The sequence below is a fragment of the Thermobia domestica genome, chromosome 4 (genome assembly GCF_964235325.1).
Source record: "Thermobia domestica chromosome 4, izTheDome1.hap1.1, whole genome shotgun sequence".
Taxonomy (NCBI): Eukaryota; Metazoa; Arthropoda; class Insecta; order Zygentoma; family Lepismatidae; genus Thermobia; species Thermobia domestica.
In genome coordinates this window covers 27,634,687-27,653,180 of record NC_137457.1, presented here as the reverse complement: position 1 = coordinate 27,653,180, position 18,494 = coordinate 27,634,687, and the positions used below count along the sequence as shown (strand labels likewise).

At 35.6% G+C, this 18,494-nt stretch overlaps 1 protein-coding gene across 6 annotated transcripts in view; it reads left to right on the top strand.

The window, feature by feature from the left end:
- hpo (serine/threonine-protein kinase hippo) overlaps nt 1-18,483 on the top strand; it is a 329,614-nt gene extending 311,131 nt beyond the window's left edge. For all 6 annotated transcript variants that reach the window (XM_081755380.1, XM_081755379.1, XM_081755381.1 and 3 more), the window contains 3 exons: nt 896-984; nt 4,107-4,400; nt 12,069-18,483. In XM_081755380.1, the coding sequence (XP_081611506.1) occupies nt 896-984; nt 4,107-4,400; nt 12,069-12,227 (542 nt within the window). In that variant the 3' untranslated portion in view covers nt 12,228-18,483. The remainder of the gene's footprint in view (nt 1-895; nt 985-4,106; nt 4,401-12,068) is intronic.
- The last annotated feature ends 11 nt before the right edge of the window (nt 18,484-18,494 follow it).

The following is an 18,494-nucleotide window of genomic DNA, read 5'->3' as shown; positions in this document are numbered from 1 at the left end:
CTACTTTTATATGTTATTGATAATTTATTACAAAATGTAATATAAGGTGTTTTTCTTTTTCTAAATATTAAATATGCATCCTATAGCATCTGCCAGTAAATATTCATAGACTTCATCATTCTTTTAATTAATTATCCTTTATAACCTGTACTAACTTAGTGTGTCTTCCTCTATTAATCATGGACTATGCGCTGTTTTGCTACTAGAACGACATACTTCTTATTATGTTACATGTGATAGACTTAGGTTGTTTATTGTGTTACATGTTAATAGGCTTAGGTCATTTATTATGTTACATGTTAATAGGCTTAGGTCATTTATTATGTTACATGATAGGCTTAGGTCGTTTATTATGTTACGTGGTGATAGAATTAGATCGTTTAGTATGTTACATGGTGATAGGTTCAAGTCGTTTATTATATTTCATGGTGATAGGTCGTTTATTATGTACATAGTGGTAGGCTTAAATCGTTTATTTGAACTATGCGATAGGCTTAGGTCGTTTATTATGTTACATGATGATAAGCTTAGGTCGACATGGTGATAGTCTTAGGTTGTATATTATGTTACATGGTGATAAACGTAGGACGTTTATTGTTTTCTAGTGATTGGCTTAGATCGTTTATTGTTAGATAGTGATAGGCTTAGGTCGTTTGTTATGTTATATGGTGATAGGCTTAGGTCGTTTGTTATGTTATATGGTGATAGGCTTAAGTTGTTTGTTACATGGTGATAGGCTTAAGTCGTTTATTATGTTACATGGTGATAGACTTAGGTCGATTCCCAGAATGACTCATAGTCTTTATATTAGTGAAATGATGAAATATCACCTAAGAATTGTGATTTTAAAAATACTAGAATTTTTATTATGTTACATTACATATTTATTTTCCAGGGCATGACACCGGACCGGGTGAAACCGGTAAGAAGTACCGTCCGCTTTTCCTAGAACATTTCGACAAAAAGGAGGCCGAAAACAATAAGGTAATATATTTGCAAACGTTATTAACTTTTTGTGCTCTGTCTTTATGCCATGGAAGAAACCTTAACATCAAAAGGTAAAAGAAGTAATTTATTATTATTTGGAAATTTCGGCTATTACGTGGTGGCCCCAAAGTAAGTATACAGTCCCGTATTGATCAACTCATTGCTTTTTATATCATTTCTTATTGTTATCCATCAGATAGACTTAATTTCTTTATTCTTTGTTCTTAATGTCTTTTTACTTATATCTTAAGTCCGGAACAGCCGAAGCAAATAAACCCATAAGCTAGAATGTTGTACTTGGTCAATGCAGGGGTATATACCTACTTTTGGGCCACCCTGTAAATGTTCAAATTCGAACAAGTGCAAACTCTATTGCCAACTGTTTAAAAACTAAAGAACAATGAGAATGAAAACAAATCAGCCGAAATAACACATCCGTGTGCAAAAACTGACAAATTGCAATGTCGACTACCTAATACATATAAAGCAAATGCATTGTTTCCATTAAAAGCAAAAAAAATACGTTACCCGAATCATACCCATATAAAGAAACTTACATTTGTAAATTTAAGTGTCCATTTTTACAGAAGGAAAGGAAAAATATATCAAAAAATTACAGTGCATTAGGACAGGTCTCCAATTGCTCCCTGTAATTAGCAGAACTCGAAAACTTTATTCTTCTTTGTTATAAAAAATAAAATATCAAGTGTCCTAAAAATAGGATGCTGGCTCCAAATGGGTTAATTCAAATTATAGGTAAATATTTCAAAAATAAATTACAGAGTTTATTACTTAATTAAATACCTCAAGTTTACTATAAACAGGAAAATTATGCCATAAGTTTAATGGAATTATGTTATTGTTAGCATGCAATAAATACTATATTGTGAATTGATTTTTTTAAAAATCTAGTAATGAAACGGTTTTGAGTATTGTTTACGAACTATGCTTGCATTATGCTTATTACCCTCTAAGAAGTCATTATGTATTCCAGGTTGAATATCTAGATATATATGTACCGTGTTTTGCAAACTGAACTAAGCGCCAAACTTTGAAAATCCACGTAAATGCGACGATTGGTTCCTGATAAGCATTAGAACGTTTTACACAATCGAAAAGAGAGGGAAACCAACACCTTTCCAAAAAGAGGAACATAATTTTCACTTTTGATTACGGCTACATTAATGTTGGACATCAACCTTTATACGTAATTTTCTTAAAAGTATGAAAGTGGCGCTTAGTTCGTTTTCGCAGGACACGGTACATATATATTGAACGATGTTGTTTCACTTGCTCTGTGTATGTGTGTGTGTATTTCCATCGTCATAAATAAAATAAACTTGATGTGTACCGTATGGTAAAGAACGGGGATTAATAACACACATTTGTGGCCTATAATACAGTCTCTCTCTCTCTCTCTCTGTGTATATATATATATATATATATATAGGAATATCTTCGATATATTTTTCTTAAATAAATGAAGATTTAGATTCCAAGTACTGAATTGGCCAGAAAATCCTGGTCTGGCATATGGTGAAGTTGAAATTAGAATGTTAACCATCAAATCTTGCTTTTGGAGATAAGATGATGGTTACAGTACTTCGAGATTATGGCTGCGTAAATGGGGAGGTTATGGTACTTCGGGATTATGGGTGCGTAATCTAGGTGTGTTACTTACCGCAATTAATGCAAATATTAATCCAGTCTGTCCGATCCACTGCTACAAGCTTTTATCAAACACCGACCTTGAATAATACGTAACCAACCATTGAAAGTGCTTTACCACATATTGCTCACCGAATCAAGGAGGTTTTAAAGATTCGTTGGGAATTATTCCCTTATTCGTCTCATCTGTGTCCCGTGAGCAATTTTCTCTTTCGAAAACTGAAGAAATTTCTCTGAATTATACTGAAGTTAATGTAATTAAAAATATAATTCCCAGAATTTGGAAAGATTTCTCGTGCATTTCCTTTCTTGCTTACTACGGATTAGACCATCGAGCAGATCCTGTGGTAAAGCATCCTGCTCTTGCATGGCAGTTCAGCAATTGACTGTGGTGGAGGCATTAAGGCTCCAATTCGTCGCCCGAGTTCATCCCAAGCATATTTAATGAAATTGAGTTCCGGTAACCGCGCTGGCCATCCGAGATGGGTGATATCTTCATGTTGCATGTAACCCTGCAACAACTGTGCTCTATATGGACATGCATTATCATCTATAAATCGAAATTCGGGACCATATATACCACGAAACATTCGAACTTCTGTTCAAAGTTGACATTTCTGTAGATCTCAATTGTTTTCGTCCGCTGTTGAAATACACGAAGTGGTATACGGGCTCGTAACAAGATGCCACCCCGTACCATGATACGAAGTCCTCCATACCTGTCCCTTTCAACTATATTTTAGTAGTAGTAATGTGTTCTGGTGCCCTCCAAACAAACGGACGGTGAAAGTCACTCTCCAAACTAAATCGTGACTGCAGAGTGCAGTACTCCATTGTTTTAGATCACTGTAGGCGTGTCTGTTGTGTGATGGGAATTCATCTAGCAGGTCGGTGTATATACAATGTGGATTCGTGTATACGCTGGTGTACAGTTTGACGTGATATATGGGTCCCAGAAGCAGTTGCAAAATCTCGAGCTAGGGCATCTACTGTGCTCGTTGGTCTTCGTCGGGCATTTAAGACCAGATACCTTTATGCGGTGTTGTTGCGCGACGACGACATACTGCTTTTTAATGTTCCAACCAACCAGAAAAGGATTCCATAGTCGTGACACTGAATTGCGAGGAACATATAAGTCCCGAACCACACCCTGTTGACTTTGCCTCATTTCTAATCAGGTGAGGATCCGATCGCGCATTATATCATTCACATGTGTTCTCTCGGGTTATAATCGATATGCGCTGTATTCTCCGAAAACTACAATTCACTGATTACGTGTGTCTCCTATTCCTGATGTTCTTCGTGTTATCGCAGTCATAGAGACCTGTATCGCGAATGAGCTGCCGAAATTAACATTTCTTTAACTTTTAAACATGTGAGATTATGAGTAAACATGTGTAAATTAGTGTAATTAACTATGTTTCTTATTTTATTTACTTAATTTATTAAAGGGTAATGGTCAACAACCACAGAAACCTGTTAATCAGAATCAAGAGACGCCAACTAACTCGCCGCAGCACCACCAACAGCAGCAGCAGCAGACAAATCACCAGCAGCAGTCTCCAATCACCCAACACCAACCTCCGCCGTTGTCTGTGGAAGAGCAGCAGCGATTTCAGAACCACCTTCAGCGACAATTAAATCAGATCTCTGGGGCTGTGCCTGGAAGCCCTGCAACGCCTAGTCCTCGTCACGAAAACCCTGCAAAGTTCCAGCGGGCATTTGTCGATGGAGACTTTGAATTTGTGAGTTTACAGCTAGTTTGAATTCATTTCTTTTGTACATAACTTTCTTCTCTCTGTGGTTAGATGTCCCTTGATTAATACAAATACTAATTATTCTCGAGATGACTAATACAGATACTAATCATTGTTATGTGTGTGTAGAATAGATTGCAATGGCAATACATCTTGTAAAAATTAACTCTCCTCATGGTCTATCGACTAGTCATATGTGCAGTATGTCTACTGATCTGACCTGTTACCGGAAAGCCTTGAAAACCTAGAATTAGCCTGGAATATACTTTTGTACTTGGAAAACCTGGAGTGAGCCTGGAATAAAACCAGAAACCTCGATTTTTCTAAAAAGTTACAGTTTTAAGTAATTACTTTTGGTAAGTGAAATCAAATGAAATCTTTAAGTTTTACGTCCCACTGTTATTCCGGCTAGGCTAAAGGAGACGGTGATGATGAGAAATGAATGAAGTGGGAGGAAACGGGAGAAGCCGAGAAAACCCACGCACACGGTATTTGTCTACCACAAAGCTCACTTGGCGCGATCTGGGATCGAACTAAGGACCCCATGCACCAGAAGTGAACGCTTTACCACTGAGCCAACGCGGCCACTACTTTTGGTAAAGTTTGAAATAAATGCACGAAGAAAATTAATTTTAAATCAATAAGAAACGTAGAAAATGTGCTCAGAAAGCTCCGATCTTAACATATTATTTTTGTTACAATGTTATTGTAGAAGCGCAAAGTACGAAAGTAACTTAGGAATCTAGGGTTGCTTCTTTCGGTTCAAGGACTTCTAGATGTTACGTGTAGACCCAGGCTTAACCTAGTTGTGCTTAACCCTTTTAAAATCCTGCTTTTTTTAAAGAAAGATAAATTAAAGACTTTTAGTTAAGCAGGTACTGCTTCATTGCTATTTATCGTAGGATCATGGTTCATACCTCGTGTTTTTTATAATAGAGCAACCTTTCAAACGGCACTATTCACATTTCCCTATCATGTTCCTGAGGCGTGAAATTTTGAGAGAAATCGAGATTTTTTCTGAGTTTTTTTTTTTTTTTCAAAATTTTAACCCCCTCCCTCCCTTCCATGTTAACGCACAGATCTCAAAATCAGCTGAAAAATACTAAGCGGTATACTTAATGTGTGTACAAAATTTCAAGCTTCTATCTTGAATAGTAAGGACGGGAAGAAATATTTACAAATGAGCTAAGAGCATCCCCACAATGCCCCAGATGACCCGAAAAGACCCGGATGTAGTATAAAAATTTCCTGAGGCATCCCTATTCATCCTTGGGTCATGTTTTGTACCTCATTCTCTTCAGAATAGAGTAGCCTTTCAAACGGTACCATTCATATGAGCCTATCATGTCCCTGAGGAGGGAAATAGCGAATTTTGGTGGAAAAAATCCTTTTTTTTTTTTTTTTTACCTTTTTACCCCTCTGCCCCCCTTCCCCCTCTGTGTTAATGCACAGATCTCAAAAATCAACTGAAAAATGCTATGGGGTGTACTGAATGTGTGTACAAAATTTCAAATTCCTATCTTGAAATGTAAGGACGGGAAAAAATATTTACCAATTTGCTAAGGATATCGCCCCAATATCCCAGATGCCTACATAACCAGGATCTCAGGGCAAAATTTCCTGCGACATCCCTATTTATCCTAGGATCATGGTTCGTACCTCATTCTCTTTAGAATGGAACAGCCTTTCAAACGGTACCATTCACATGTCTCCATCATGTATCTGAGGCGCGTAAAATCACGAAGAAAGGGATTTTTTTTTTTCTAAATCCTCTTTGTCCTTCTAGACCCCCATGTGTGAGAGTTGAAAACAATCTGAAGAATACTAAGAGATACACTGAATTCCATAAGTGTGTGCAAAATTTCAATTTTCTAGGTGCAAAAGTAAGCCCGCCAAAAAAATAGTAAAAATAGGCCTAACGAAAAAAATAAGTTGTGACGTCATCACCCATATGTGTCGACACAGAGAGGCGTAAACCCACACGTAACGTGTTCTACAATGCCTCCATGCTTGCAAAACCAAAAAAAAAAAAAATCTTTTTTAGTACTTTTTGGTCGAATAATAAAGATACTACCATAAGATCTTAAAAGGGTTAAAAAAAATTAATTGTGAATCCATGAATATTTTAATCTGTAATTCGTAATTTCTCTATTTCTGCTTTACTACTTCTATTCTTCTACTTTCAGTGAATTAACAATGATGTTCCATTGTATGATCAGTAACTGGTCACTTCCAGTAACATGCAGTAACATGAAATCATATAAATTAACATATGCTTAGAATTTAAATATTTTTTTAGAACTCCTTCATGTAATAAACAAAAAGTTACTACTACCAAGGGATGTGAATCACATGACAAAGGTGAGAACTGTGCTTGCTTGTGTTAGTTACGGGACAGTTTATTCAACTTGCCTTCTTGTAGGGAGTTATTAACAATAACAACCTTTGTTTAAAAAATACAGACCTGATAGAACCTGTAAAAAAAAAAAAAAAAAAAAAAAATGGCATTTAACAAACAATCATTTAGTAGATACTCTGGAAAACAAAAAAGATAAGAAATAAATACAAAAACCGTGAACGGTATATGTGATACAGGAAAACAAGATTCATTGTAATATCTACATAATTTTGTGAGATACAAACATATAAATATAAGAAGTTCTTGTTCACCATGGAACTTTTTTTTTCTACTAAATAGCCACGTTATACTCCAGTTTTACAATGAGCAACAAATATATATTCGGTAAATATTATATGGAGCTTTTATTTTTGTTTATTTATTTTTCAATATTGAAAAAATTATAAGATTAGGATCATGAGAAATGTTCTTATTGCGGGGATTGAATCTTATAAAGAGCCAAGTAGATTTGGAAAATTGTAGAGTTTGAAAACAAAAGTTTAGGTAGACATCGTATAATTATTTCCAGTGAAAAAAAAAAAAAAAAGTTGAGTAGTTGAGTTGAGTTGATTTTGAGTTTTACGTTCCATTGAGCAGCGAGGCTATATGAGACGTGGACCTACTGATTAACGTGGAATCCGAACTACATGAGCTCCCGCCTGGAATCGAACCCGGGTCTCCCACGCCAAAGGTGCGTACGCTAGCCGCTTAGTAGTAAATCTGAAATCTTATTAATAAATAAATACACACATTTAATTATTTTTATATAAGTAGGAAAACTCCATCAGGATTGCAGTAATAGTGGTTCAGTTTGTCGTGTCGTGTCGTGTTGCGTTATTTTGCGTGCTCTTATGTTCCGTTAGAACAACCTACTGAACTGGAAACTTTGCTTTTCCACTTAACGTAGAGCGCCTTACTAGTGTAAACCTCAAACGATTGGCGCGATTGGAAAAATTCCGCCATTTTAGATTGGAAACCAACAACTTCCCGCTCTTTCCACTTTCTAGTATCTTTGCAGGTAGCTTAATGGTAGAGCGTGTACCTTTTGTGCGTAGCGTCCCTGGTTCGATCTCGGCCAATAGCGTTCACCTCAGGTGCTTGGGGTCCCGGGTTCGATCCAAGCCCCCGCCAAGTGAACTTTGTGGTGGATAAACGCCGCGTGCGTGGGTTTCCTCGGGGTTCTCCCGTTTCCTGCCACTTTCTTCATTTCACCAATTCATTCATTACTAATCATCACCGTCTCCTTTAGCCTAACCGGCATAACCGTGGGACATAAAACTCAAAAATTTCATTTTTTCGATCTCGGCCAAGTAAGTTTGTGATGGACAAGATCGTGTCCTTGGGGTTTCTCAGGGTATTCCCGTTTCGTCCCACTGTCTCTCGCCACCAGTTCTTCCATCATAATTCACTTGCCCTAATCATCGTTTTCCTTAGTCACATAATAGTGGGACGTTAAACTGATTTTTTAACATGTAACCGAGTTGCCGTATGACACCGGACTTCCTGTTACATCCGATATATCCATATTTTTTTAACTACTTCGCTTATCTAGCTGACTCTGTACTTCAGTCCCCTTCCTTCTGTAGTAGTTCAATGTTATATAGGGTGGCCCAAAAGTAGGTATACACCCCTGCATTGATCAAGTATAATATTCTAGTTTATGGATTTATTTGCTTCGGCTCTTCCGAGCTTAAGATGTAAGTTAAAAAACATTAAAAACAAATAATAAAGAAACTAACTCTACCTGATGGATAACAATAAGAAGTGATATAAAATTCAGTACTATAGTGTATACCTACTTTTGGGCCACCCTGTATATAAACAAGTATGCTTTTACTCCTGTTCATTACCTATGCTCTTTCTTGCTTCGTGTAATCGTACCAACTGTTATTGCTACGCGGTCAGTGGGTACCTCAGATTTTGGTTATTTATTCCAGACACTGTATCGGCTATACACCATATGCCGTAAATCCTTTGAAATTAATAGTCAGTTTCACTGAGCTAAGATCTGCAGAATCAATCTTAAGTAGAAATAATACTTAGTTGTTATTCCAAACTGGTGCTGTGGGTTCTATAAAACTTAGATGACACGTATTTAAATGTATTGGTATAAGGGTATTGTTTTAGAGTGTGACAATGAAGTATGAGTCAGACTTGCATATTTTTTTTTATTTTTATTTTTTTAACACATCACAGTCTACTTGTAGTTAAGCGGAAATCAATACTTACCACCAATCGTATTGATGATGAATTCGACATACTCGATGTTACATGCTACAAACTTAATCCACTGATATACTATTATTACAAAGGACCACTATGGCTCAGCGATTGAGCGCTCACCTCTGGTGCGTGGAGTATCTGCTTCAATCATAGCTCCCGTTAAGTGGGCTTTATGGTCGACAAACTCCATGTATATGCGGTTTCTTTGCGTTCTCCTGTTTCCTCTTAATTAATTTCGTCATTCCATCATTATCAGTCATCTTACTATCATCGTTTTCCTTAACATCGGTGCATAAACATAGGACGTTAAACTTTAAAATTAAAGAGGTGCGAGCGGTCCCGGGTCGATTCCCGGTGGGGTCACTCGGTCGAAAAAGTGTAACACGCTTTTTCAGGCTAGCCACCCTGAATGAGGTTTTCCTGGGTTTTCCTCATTCACACCAGGCAAATGCCGGGGTGGTACCTAACTTATAGGTCCCAGGCTGTTTCCTTCCTTCCCCAATTCTTTATTCCTTCCCTTTTCCCGGATTGCGTGCTCGCCGAGGGATGTCATCCCTCCAATCGTGAAGGGCTAAATGGCCCTAAATGCCGAAAGTCTAGAAATCTAAATCCTAAATCTCCTTTAAAATTAAAAAAATAAAATAACTATTTTTTATAATACACATGTATTATACTATCTGAAAGATGGTTTCTTCAGCTTTCACTGTATAAAACCAGTCATTCTATTTATTGACAGAAAGAAAAAAAAGTGAAATCGTCCCGCAGCCGGCTATATATTAATCGAACTGTTCATTCCAGCTTTGAAACTTCTTTGGCTTCAATTTCTTTGTCTTTTTTTAAATCGTTTTTGTTACTCTCTTATTTTTTGAACTTCCCTCGCTTTTTCTCTAATTAAATTCCATCTAAGCTGTTTCTCTGCTTTCCTCACCAATCTATGTATAGAGAAATGAAAGTGGCTATGTTTGTGACTTAATAACTCTTGAACTGCCCGACCCGATCTCAATCAGATTTTCAACATAGATGAGTTTCGGGCCTAGGATGTTTTTTATCATTTCACTTTGACGGTGTAACTTAGAGGAGGGGGAGATATAAAAATGATCGAAAATGCCCAATATTAGTGCCGAATCCATAGTTTTCGGAGTCGCTGAGATGAACAGTGACACTTCTGATGCTGTTTAAATCCAAATTCACTCCCACAACTTGGGGGAGGGAATATATATATAAATCGAAAATGATTGGCAAGGCAAAAAGCACCGTCTATCAGAAAGCACTTCTGTAATAGTAAAAAGTGACCAACTGACGGAACATATAACTATTTTTTTCTTATTTTAACGCAACGAAGCGGATAATTGACACTACTTGTTTGTATCTTCTTGTTTCACGTTTTCACCTTTCTTAACTATCTTCAGTTCTTCAAACTTTAACATTTTCTTAAGAAAGCCATCTGCTTTCGGTTAGATATCTCCTTCCTTCTTCTGTCTTTCCAACAGTTCATCCTCCTTTTCAGAATCGGAGGTACTTCTACATGAATACCGCTCATGATAATGTGTCTGACGAAGGCTATGATACCTTGCCGAAACTATAACTGTTATTAAAAATGACTTGCTTTGGTCAGATTTGCGAGGAACGGTGGCTCAGTGGTAGAGCGTTTACCTCTGGTGCGTGGGGTCGCGGGTTCTATTCCTGGCCAAGTAAGTTTGTGGTGGACAACATCGTGCCCGTGGGTTTTCTCGGGATATTCTCGTTTCCTTTTTCTTTCTCATTCCACCAATTTTTCCATCATTACGTGTTAATCATAGTCTCTATCCTAAAGGGCATAATCGTGGGACGTTAAACTCAAAGATTATTTTTTGTAATTGAACTGTGTATGTCGTTGGGATTAATTCAACTGTGTAATGACCTGTCGCAATTCGATTCATTATTCTTTCGTTTTCCTTCATGGTCTGCATACATTACCTCTCTGTTTTTAGTCTTACTCGCATTTTTATATCCTATCTTGAATTTGCAATATCTGCATATCACAGCTTGTCCTAGTTAAAGAATGTTTTGCTTGTGAAGAAATTTGTGTGTATATTTTTGTTTCCTGGTTTGAGACAGCTAGTGTGATGAATCTGCAGCACCAGCGAAAAACTGCAATAAGCTTTGTTATAAAATCCAAAATAAAATAATTTTATATTCCATTTTATATTCCATTTATCTAGACAGTTAGGATAAATTAAAAAGAAAATAACATGGGCTTTTTTTGCCTCGTATGACGAACAAGATAGATCCAGAATTTTAATTTTTATGTTAGTTCTTCCTTTTTGTCCATTAGCTACGCTTTCTTGTCTCACATGACAAACACGGTAGACTAAAAATTTTCTTATTCTTCTCTTTGTCCATTAGCTGTGCTTTCTTGTCTCGCATGACAAACACAATAGTCCCAAAATTTTAATTTTTGTTTTCTTTCTTTCTTTTGTTCATTAGCTGCGCTTTGTTGTTCTCGCATAACCACACGACAAACTCAAAATTTAAAGTTTTGTTTTCTTTCTTTTTGTTCATTAGCTGCACTTTCTTATGTCGCATGACAAACACAATAAACCCAAAATTTCATTTTTTTTTTTTTAATTTCTTCGTTTTTGTCCATTAACCTGTTTCTTGTCTCACATTATAAACACGACAGACCCAAAATTTTAATTTTTGCTTTATTTCTTCCTTTTTGTCTATTAGCTGAGCTCTCTTGTCTCCAGTTATAAACACGATACACCCAAAATTCTGATTGTTGTTTTATTTCATCCTTGATGTCCATTAGCTGCGCTGTCGTGTCCGACATTATAAACACAATAGACTCAAAATTTTAATTTACGTTTTCTTTCATTTTGTCCATTAGCTGCGCTGTCTTGTCTCACATAGTAAACACAAAATACTCAAAATTTCAATTTTTTGTAAAATTTTATTTCTTCGTTTTTGTCCATTAGCTGAGCTTTCTTTTCTCATATGCTAAAACATGATAGATCCAAATTTTAAATTTCTTTTTCTTTCTTTTTGTCCATTAGCTGAAGTTCCTAAGCTATGAAGAGCTGCAACAGCGAATGGCCAATCTCGACGCAGAAATGGAACGAGAAATCGACGAACTAAGAAGAAGGTATCAGACCAAGCGTCAGCCCATCCTAGATGCAATGGATCAGAAACGCAAGAGACAGCAAAACTTCTAGGAAGTTCGTTTTTTCTGTAGACAGTGCAACTCTAGTTAGTTCGGAAACCATTCAATATATATATAAAGTAATAACAGGCTGCTGCTGTTCTTTGTATGACAGTCACAAGTGGATCTATAACCTCCCCTGCAAAAAAATATAATAAAATAAAAACGTTGTAAATAGTGTTTGAAAAACTTTTTTTTTATATACAATTTTTTTTCAGGCGAGGTCGAAGGTCACGATGTGAGGTTTGTACAAAGGTTTCACGTTCTTTGCATTTGGAGGACGAAGCAGGGATAAAAATAAAGAACAGTGAACTATAAAAACTAGTTTATTAATAATAAAAATAAAAACAGCTCTAGGACAGCGTTTTTGTTGGCAGTGCTAGTAGTGAGTTTGTTTCTACAACAGTAACAAGTAATTTGTATTAATGAAACGTGGTTCGAGACTTGAGTGCTCACCTTTATTCATTTTATATAAAAAGATATTATATATATAGAAATATTGTGCTTCGTACAGGTGATAATACTTCATGGAAAAGATACAAACAATACAATATTTACGTACATTGGTAAAAGGGGAAAAATAAAAGATTGTGCTCGTTACGTAACAAGGGCATGTGCCATCAGGATTCTTTTTCTTCCATATCATTTATAAAGTTCTCGCGGCCAAATATTTTCTCATACAAAATATTTCAAAATAATGTTTTACGTCTTTTGATGATCGATCAGTGATGTGGTTATTTTATGCTGATGCGGATATGACAGCCTGTGATGTGATGTGAATGCTTCGTTTTTTATATATATAGTATATATATATATATATATATAAATATAAGGTACCTAAAACTTTTGCGTTGAAGGTGTGTATTTTAAAGATAATATTTCAGTAACAACTAAAACCTAGTTATTTCTTCATCTCTATATTTCGTTAAGAAATTCTCTCTTTTAAAAGGCGCAAATATTATAGATATCTCTTTTTCGTCATAGTCTAAACCTGCCATGATATAAATAAGTTTAGTTGAGACAGTTTTAGAATTAGGTCAGACACAAGGGATGTGCCCGGTATTTCTCCAAAACGTAAGTGGTAGAAATAATTTATCAGATATGCCAGATGTGCTGAATGGCAACACGAACCTTTGGAGGTATTTTTTCATTTTGTTCAAAACAATGGTAATACATAAGCCAGAATTAAAATTTGAAGAACATGGCGCTCTGCAACTGAAATATTTCGAATAGTAACTGTCGGTTTTCTTAAATTGTGCTTATAACGGAGACAGTTGTCATGATGAAGTTACCTATCTTAAGTTATGTTTATAACTGAATGTGAATTACGACGTCCTAAGTAAGCTTCACCTGAGATATATGTGTATTCCAGATCTGATATCGCGTAAATCATGCTTACAATTGACTCATATATTATGATCAAGCTGTTACACCTTAATTCATGCTTATAACTGAGACAGTCATGATTAAATTATGCAATCTTATGCTTACAACTGAGACATATGTTATGATGAAGCTATGACGCATTAATTCATATTTATAACTGAGACAGTCACGATCAAATTATGCAATTTTATCGTGCTTACAACTGAGGCATATGTTATGATCAAGGTATGACACGTTAATTCATGCTCATAACTGAGACAGTCACAATCAAGTTGTGCAATCTTATCATGCTCACAACTAAGACATGAGTCATGATCATCGTGCCCTAAATCATCAAGTTTTAACATCTTAAATTATGCTTACACCTGCGACACAAATTGTGACGTCTTAACTTATAACATAGACATAAATCAGGATCAGGGTATGTCATCATTCTTGCAACTGAAGCATAGGCTATGATCAAAGTACGACCTCTTAATTCATGCTGAAAACTGAGACTTAAATTAATGACCAAGTTATGTTGTTTCATAGGGTTATGGCTTGTAATTGAGCAGTAAATAAATTGGTTGAAAAGCTTACCACATTATTTTATAGCAGTTTCTTGAGCGCTTTGTTCTCAATTTAAAATTTTGGCCTTTTGATAATTTCAAAAATACAAGAAAAAAGGCGTCAATTTTACTTCGAATAACTGAAGTTTTCGGTTCTATAAAAAGCGTGAATTCTCTGCCTTTTCATACTCTCAAAAAAATGAAGTGGATAGACATATAAATAAAAATATTAGCAAGGGGTCCTCTTGATAAAGGAGCTCAACCTTCTATTCTGTGTTTGTGATTATCTTAAATGTCCTAATCACTGGTTGGAAAAAATTCTTCATCGTTGATTGGCTGGAATAGAGCTCAAAGACGCGTTGCTGAAATCGTTAAGACTTTATTGTCAGCATTCTCTTTGCATATTGTTTCATGAGTCCATCTACAATTAATAGTTTCTAACCGCAAGACGTGTGTAACGGTTGTTACAGCATTGCGTAATTTCATTAATTTTTTTCCGGTCATCAAGTCATGTGAATCTTTCGAATCAATTAGTCATGGCTCTGATTGGTTGACAAAAAATGTTTGACATGGTGATTAATGACAAATTTGTCTAATTTTACATCCTTGAAGTCCGCACTGCCAAAGTCGACCAATTTGCGAAGGGGAACAAATTGTAGATCTCAGTCAATCACTGACGAGGATATCCCAGGCCATCAATGGCATTAATTTTCCTAGCAAACGATAACCAGAATTTTGCAGTCAGCATCCGAAACAGCGTACGAAGTTGAACTCGCTAGAAGCACAGTGTTTTTTCTTCATTAATTGTGATGATGAAACATTAAGAACATTTGTTTCAGAACTGCATGTGATTTTTAAGAGATAACGAAGGGCTTCATTTAGTACGTAAAATTGGCGCCTCTCATGAATACTACTTTACAATTGAGTATTTCAGGTATTTATTTGCAGCATAGCTAGTCATGTGTTTTGTAATGATTATTTGAAATGTGACATATGAAGTGGAGTGGCTAATGAAATAATTTAGAAAAATATAGATTTGTTTACGTTTCGGAAAAGGTTAAGGCCTTCCCTTCTCGGGGTAAAGTGACATATTGTAATTATTGCTACAAATATATCGGGTGTTTCAAAAATGGCACCCATGGATCACAGAAAACTATTCTACAGGTCGAAGAAAGCAAAAATTTTATACAATGGGGAGGGCAGACGGTGCGGCCAATCAAAAATTTCACCATGTGGCAATATCGTAGATAAATTTTGGGCTATAGCATTAACATACGCCTTTACATAAATTATTTCCAGTTAAAGTCGTTAGACCTTGATACCCGTTCCATCTATTACCAGCATCGTTATAAGTTATGTATATGAATAGCAATAAATACAGTCACTTGCTAACAGGGGAGCAAACAAACACAGATACCCTAATTGCTAAAGATGTGACTTTTCTTGACGCAGTTTGTACTTTTGTTAATAGATGAGATTTGTATTACCGTTTATCGGGTGGAACTGCCATCTGGCAAGAATCAGTGGTACTGCTTCATGGATTCGTAAAGCTAGGCTAATGGTTCAGAGTTTACCTATAACGTTTTTTCCCCAGCGCCTGAAGAAATCCCGGAGGGAATACCATTATATAGTATTTTTTATTTATTTTGACCTGTAAAATAGTTGTCTGTTGTCTGCGGAAGCATTTTTGAAAACATTTCGTAGACTGTTGAATGAGGCTGAAAAAGTGGGGGCATTTTCAAGATTCATGTAATGGGCATTATACCTATAAATATATATGTTTGTGCATGCAGAAGAACAAACTTAATACTAAGTTCGTGTAAAATCGCCAACAATTTTAAGTTACTTGTGGGATTCGTGTTAGAAGTAATTCAAGTTGTTAAGAGATAGATGTTCTTGTTTTGCAAGATTATTGTTATTCGTTCTTTTTTGGTATGTAATTATTTCGAAATTTATTTGCATATAGAGCACAAGTAAGGATAAGTGGTAAATATTTGATTTTGTGAGTATTATATTACTAAAAGTGTTAGAATGAATTTTTATAAATGAAATTTGTTGGAATGATGAAATTGTATTGTTTCTTAAATGTCTCAAATTTTGTTTTAAAAAGATTTTTTCATTGCGTACATAAAATACGCATTGTTTTTAATTGCCCAAATTATATTATTGTATAAACATTTGGTAAGGTGAAATCATGATGGTACAGTAAAACTTGTGCCTAATGTCATTTTGTAGTACCGATTTGCATCTCCGTGTAATAAGCAATACTAATATATGCGACAAGTAACAGGAAGTAATTGAACTTCATATGGATCAATAAAAAATTAAATTAAATCTAACGATGTTTGGCGGCATACTTTTCCTAGACCACTGCAGAACTTTTTCTAGACCATTGCAAAACTTTTCCTAGACCGCTGCAGAACTTTTCCTACACCGCTGTAAAACTTTTCCTAGATCACTGCAGGACTTACCTAGACCGCTGACGTTAATCAAAACCCAGCTTAGTTTTTTAGCACGTTAGCTTCCCGAGAGGTTTGTTAGAGAGCGGAAACGTCTCTTGCAAAGGCATTCCAATTCTAACATACGTGGCAAAATGTAATGACAGTGGATAAATTGTTTGTATAGCAAACCGTTTTTCGTTTACTTTTAAACACATTTAAACTGCAGCAACGATGAAAAAATCCGTTAATGAAAATTCACATATTAAAATACCTCCTTTGTGGTCATATAGGATGCTGGGGATGTGAATTGAAATATTTTCCTTAAATCGATTCTCCATGTGCGGAGAACGGGCATTTCAGCTAATAACGAAATAATAAGTTAATTAATCGAAATCAGTTTGTAGAACTTCCAAAAATAAACAGCAAGAAGCCATCCTCAGACAGGTGATTGCACGAGAAGACAATACCGTTTCAGTTTTAAGGTCAAGGTATGATCTTCATTGTAAGTCCTAAGTTTGTCTTGAACAGTCTTGAGTGTATGGTGGACATCTCCATGACTATTCGGTGTGTCGGCGTGCGTGCACACATGACATGATCTTTGTTATAATTACTACCTAATTATAGCGTTAGTTACCTGCAGGTTCAGCATTGCAGAAACGAAAGATTGTCAACGGATTTGTTCCTAGTGAGTTTCAAATTAATCAGAATTGTAATTACCTACATTCTAATCTTGACCTGGACAGAGTAGAGGATAAACCGGAGTGGATGGTGAGTAGACCATTCGATGGAATCCTTCAAGATTATTAACACATTTGAAAAGAGCAACCTCATGAACTGGTATCATAATTTTTCCATAATTTCGCATTCAAGCAAGTTTTATCATAATTTCGAAACCAAGCAAGATATTGTGCAAACTTTTTTATTATTTCAAAAACAAGCAAGATCGTGCAACTTTTTATCATTTCAAAACCAAACAAAATATCGTGCAAGTTTTTTTATTATCATTATCATTGAAAAACCTAACAACATATTGTGCAAGTTCTTTTCGTATCATTTCAAAACCAAGCAAGATATCGTGCAACATTTTTTTTTTTTAATCATTTCGATACTAAGCAAGATACCATGGAAGTAAATAACCTCAAAAAGTACTTATCGTACTCGTCTCTTTGTATGTTTGTTTATTTGTTAAAGTTACCGTCTCTTTTCAGCAGCAGCAAGGTCATATGAGATGTGGACCTAAAATTTAAGGTGGATCCCAATCACCATATTGCGTTCAAATTTTGAAATGTTCTTGTACTCAGTGGACTCTTCTCTTTCCTGTAGTTAAAGCAAAAAGACTCGTGCGAAAGTACAACCTCTCAAATGCTAGTAAATTTTACAGTGATAGAAAATGCTTGCGTGAATAGATACTTTAAAGAAGCAAATAACAATATGAATATTTGACTTTTCTGCACACTATGCAACACTATGCAATATGGAGATAAGCAGCATTTCCCCCCTATGCACAGATTACATTACGCACAGTTTCACTGTACCTTCAATTTAGTAGTAAATTTATTTATTGTACTATGCACAGAATACTGCTGAAGACTTCAGTTCAGATGGTTGCACAGCGATTACATTGACCTAGAAGAATGGAAAGACTGGAAGATTATACGTAAATTCGTATTCTTACAATAGGTATCGAAAATTGAGTTGTGATAATAACGTCTTCTTCAGAAATGACTCAAAATGTGGATTTTCCTAGAACTGTTTTATTGTAAAGTGCATTGAAATGTACCTCTGATAGATAGTCATACAAAATCTATCTTTGGGATAAGTATTTATTTTTCAAATTTTTGACTATGCAATTGTATTATTTTCTTCAGACCATTAAACTCTATAAAAATTTTAAGTTCCATTTTC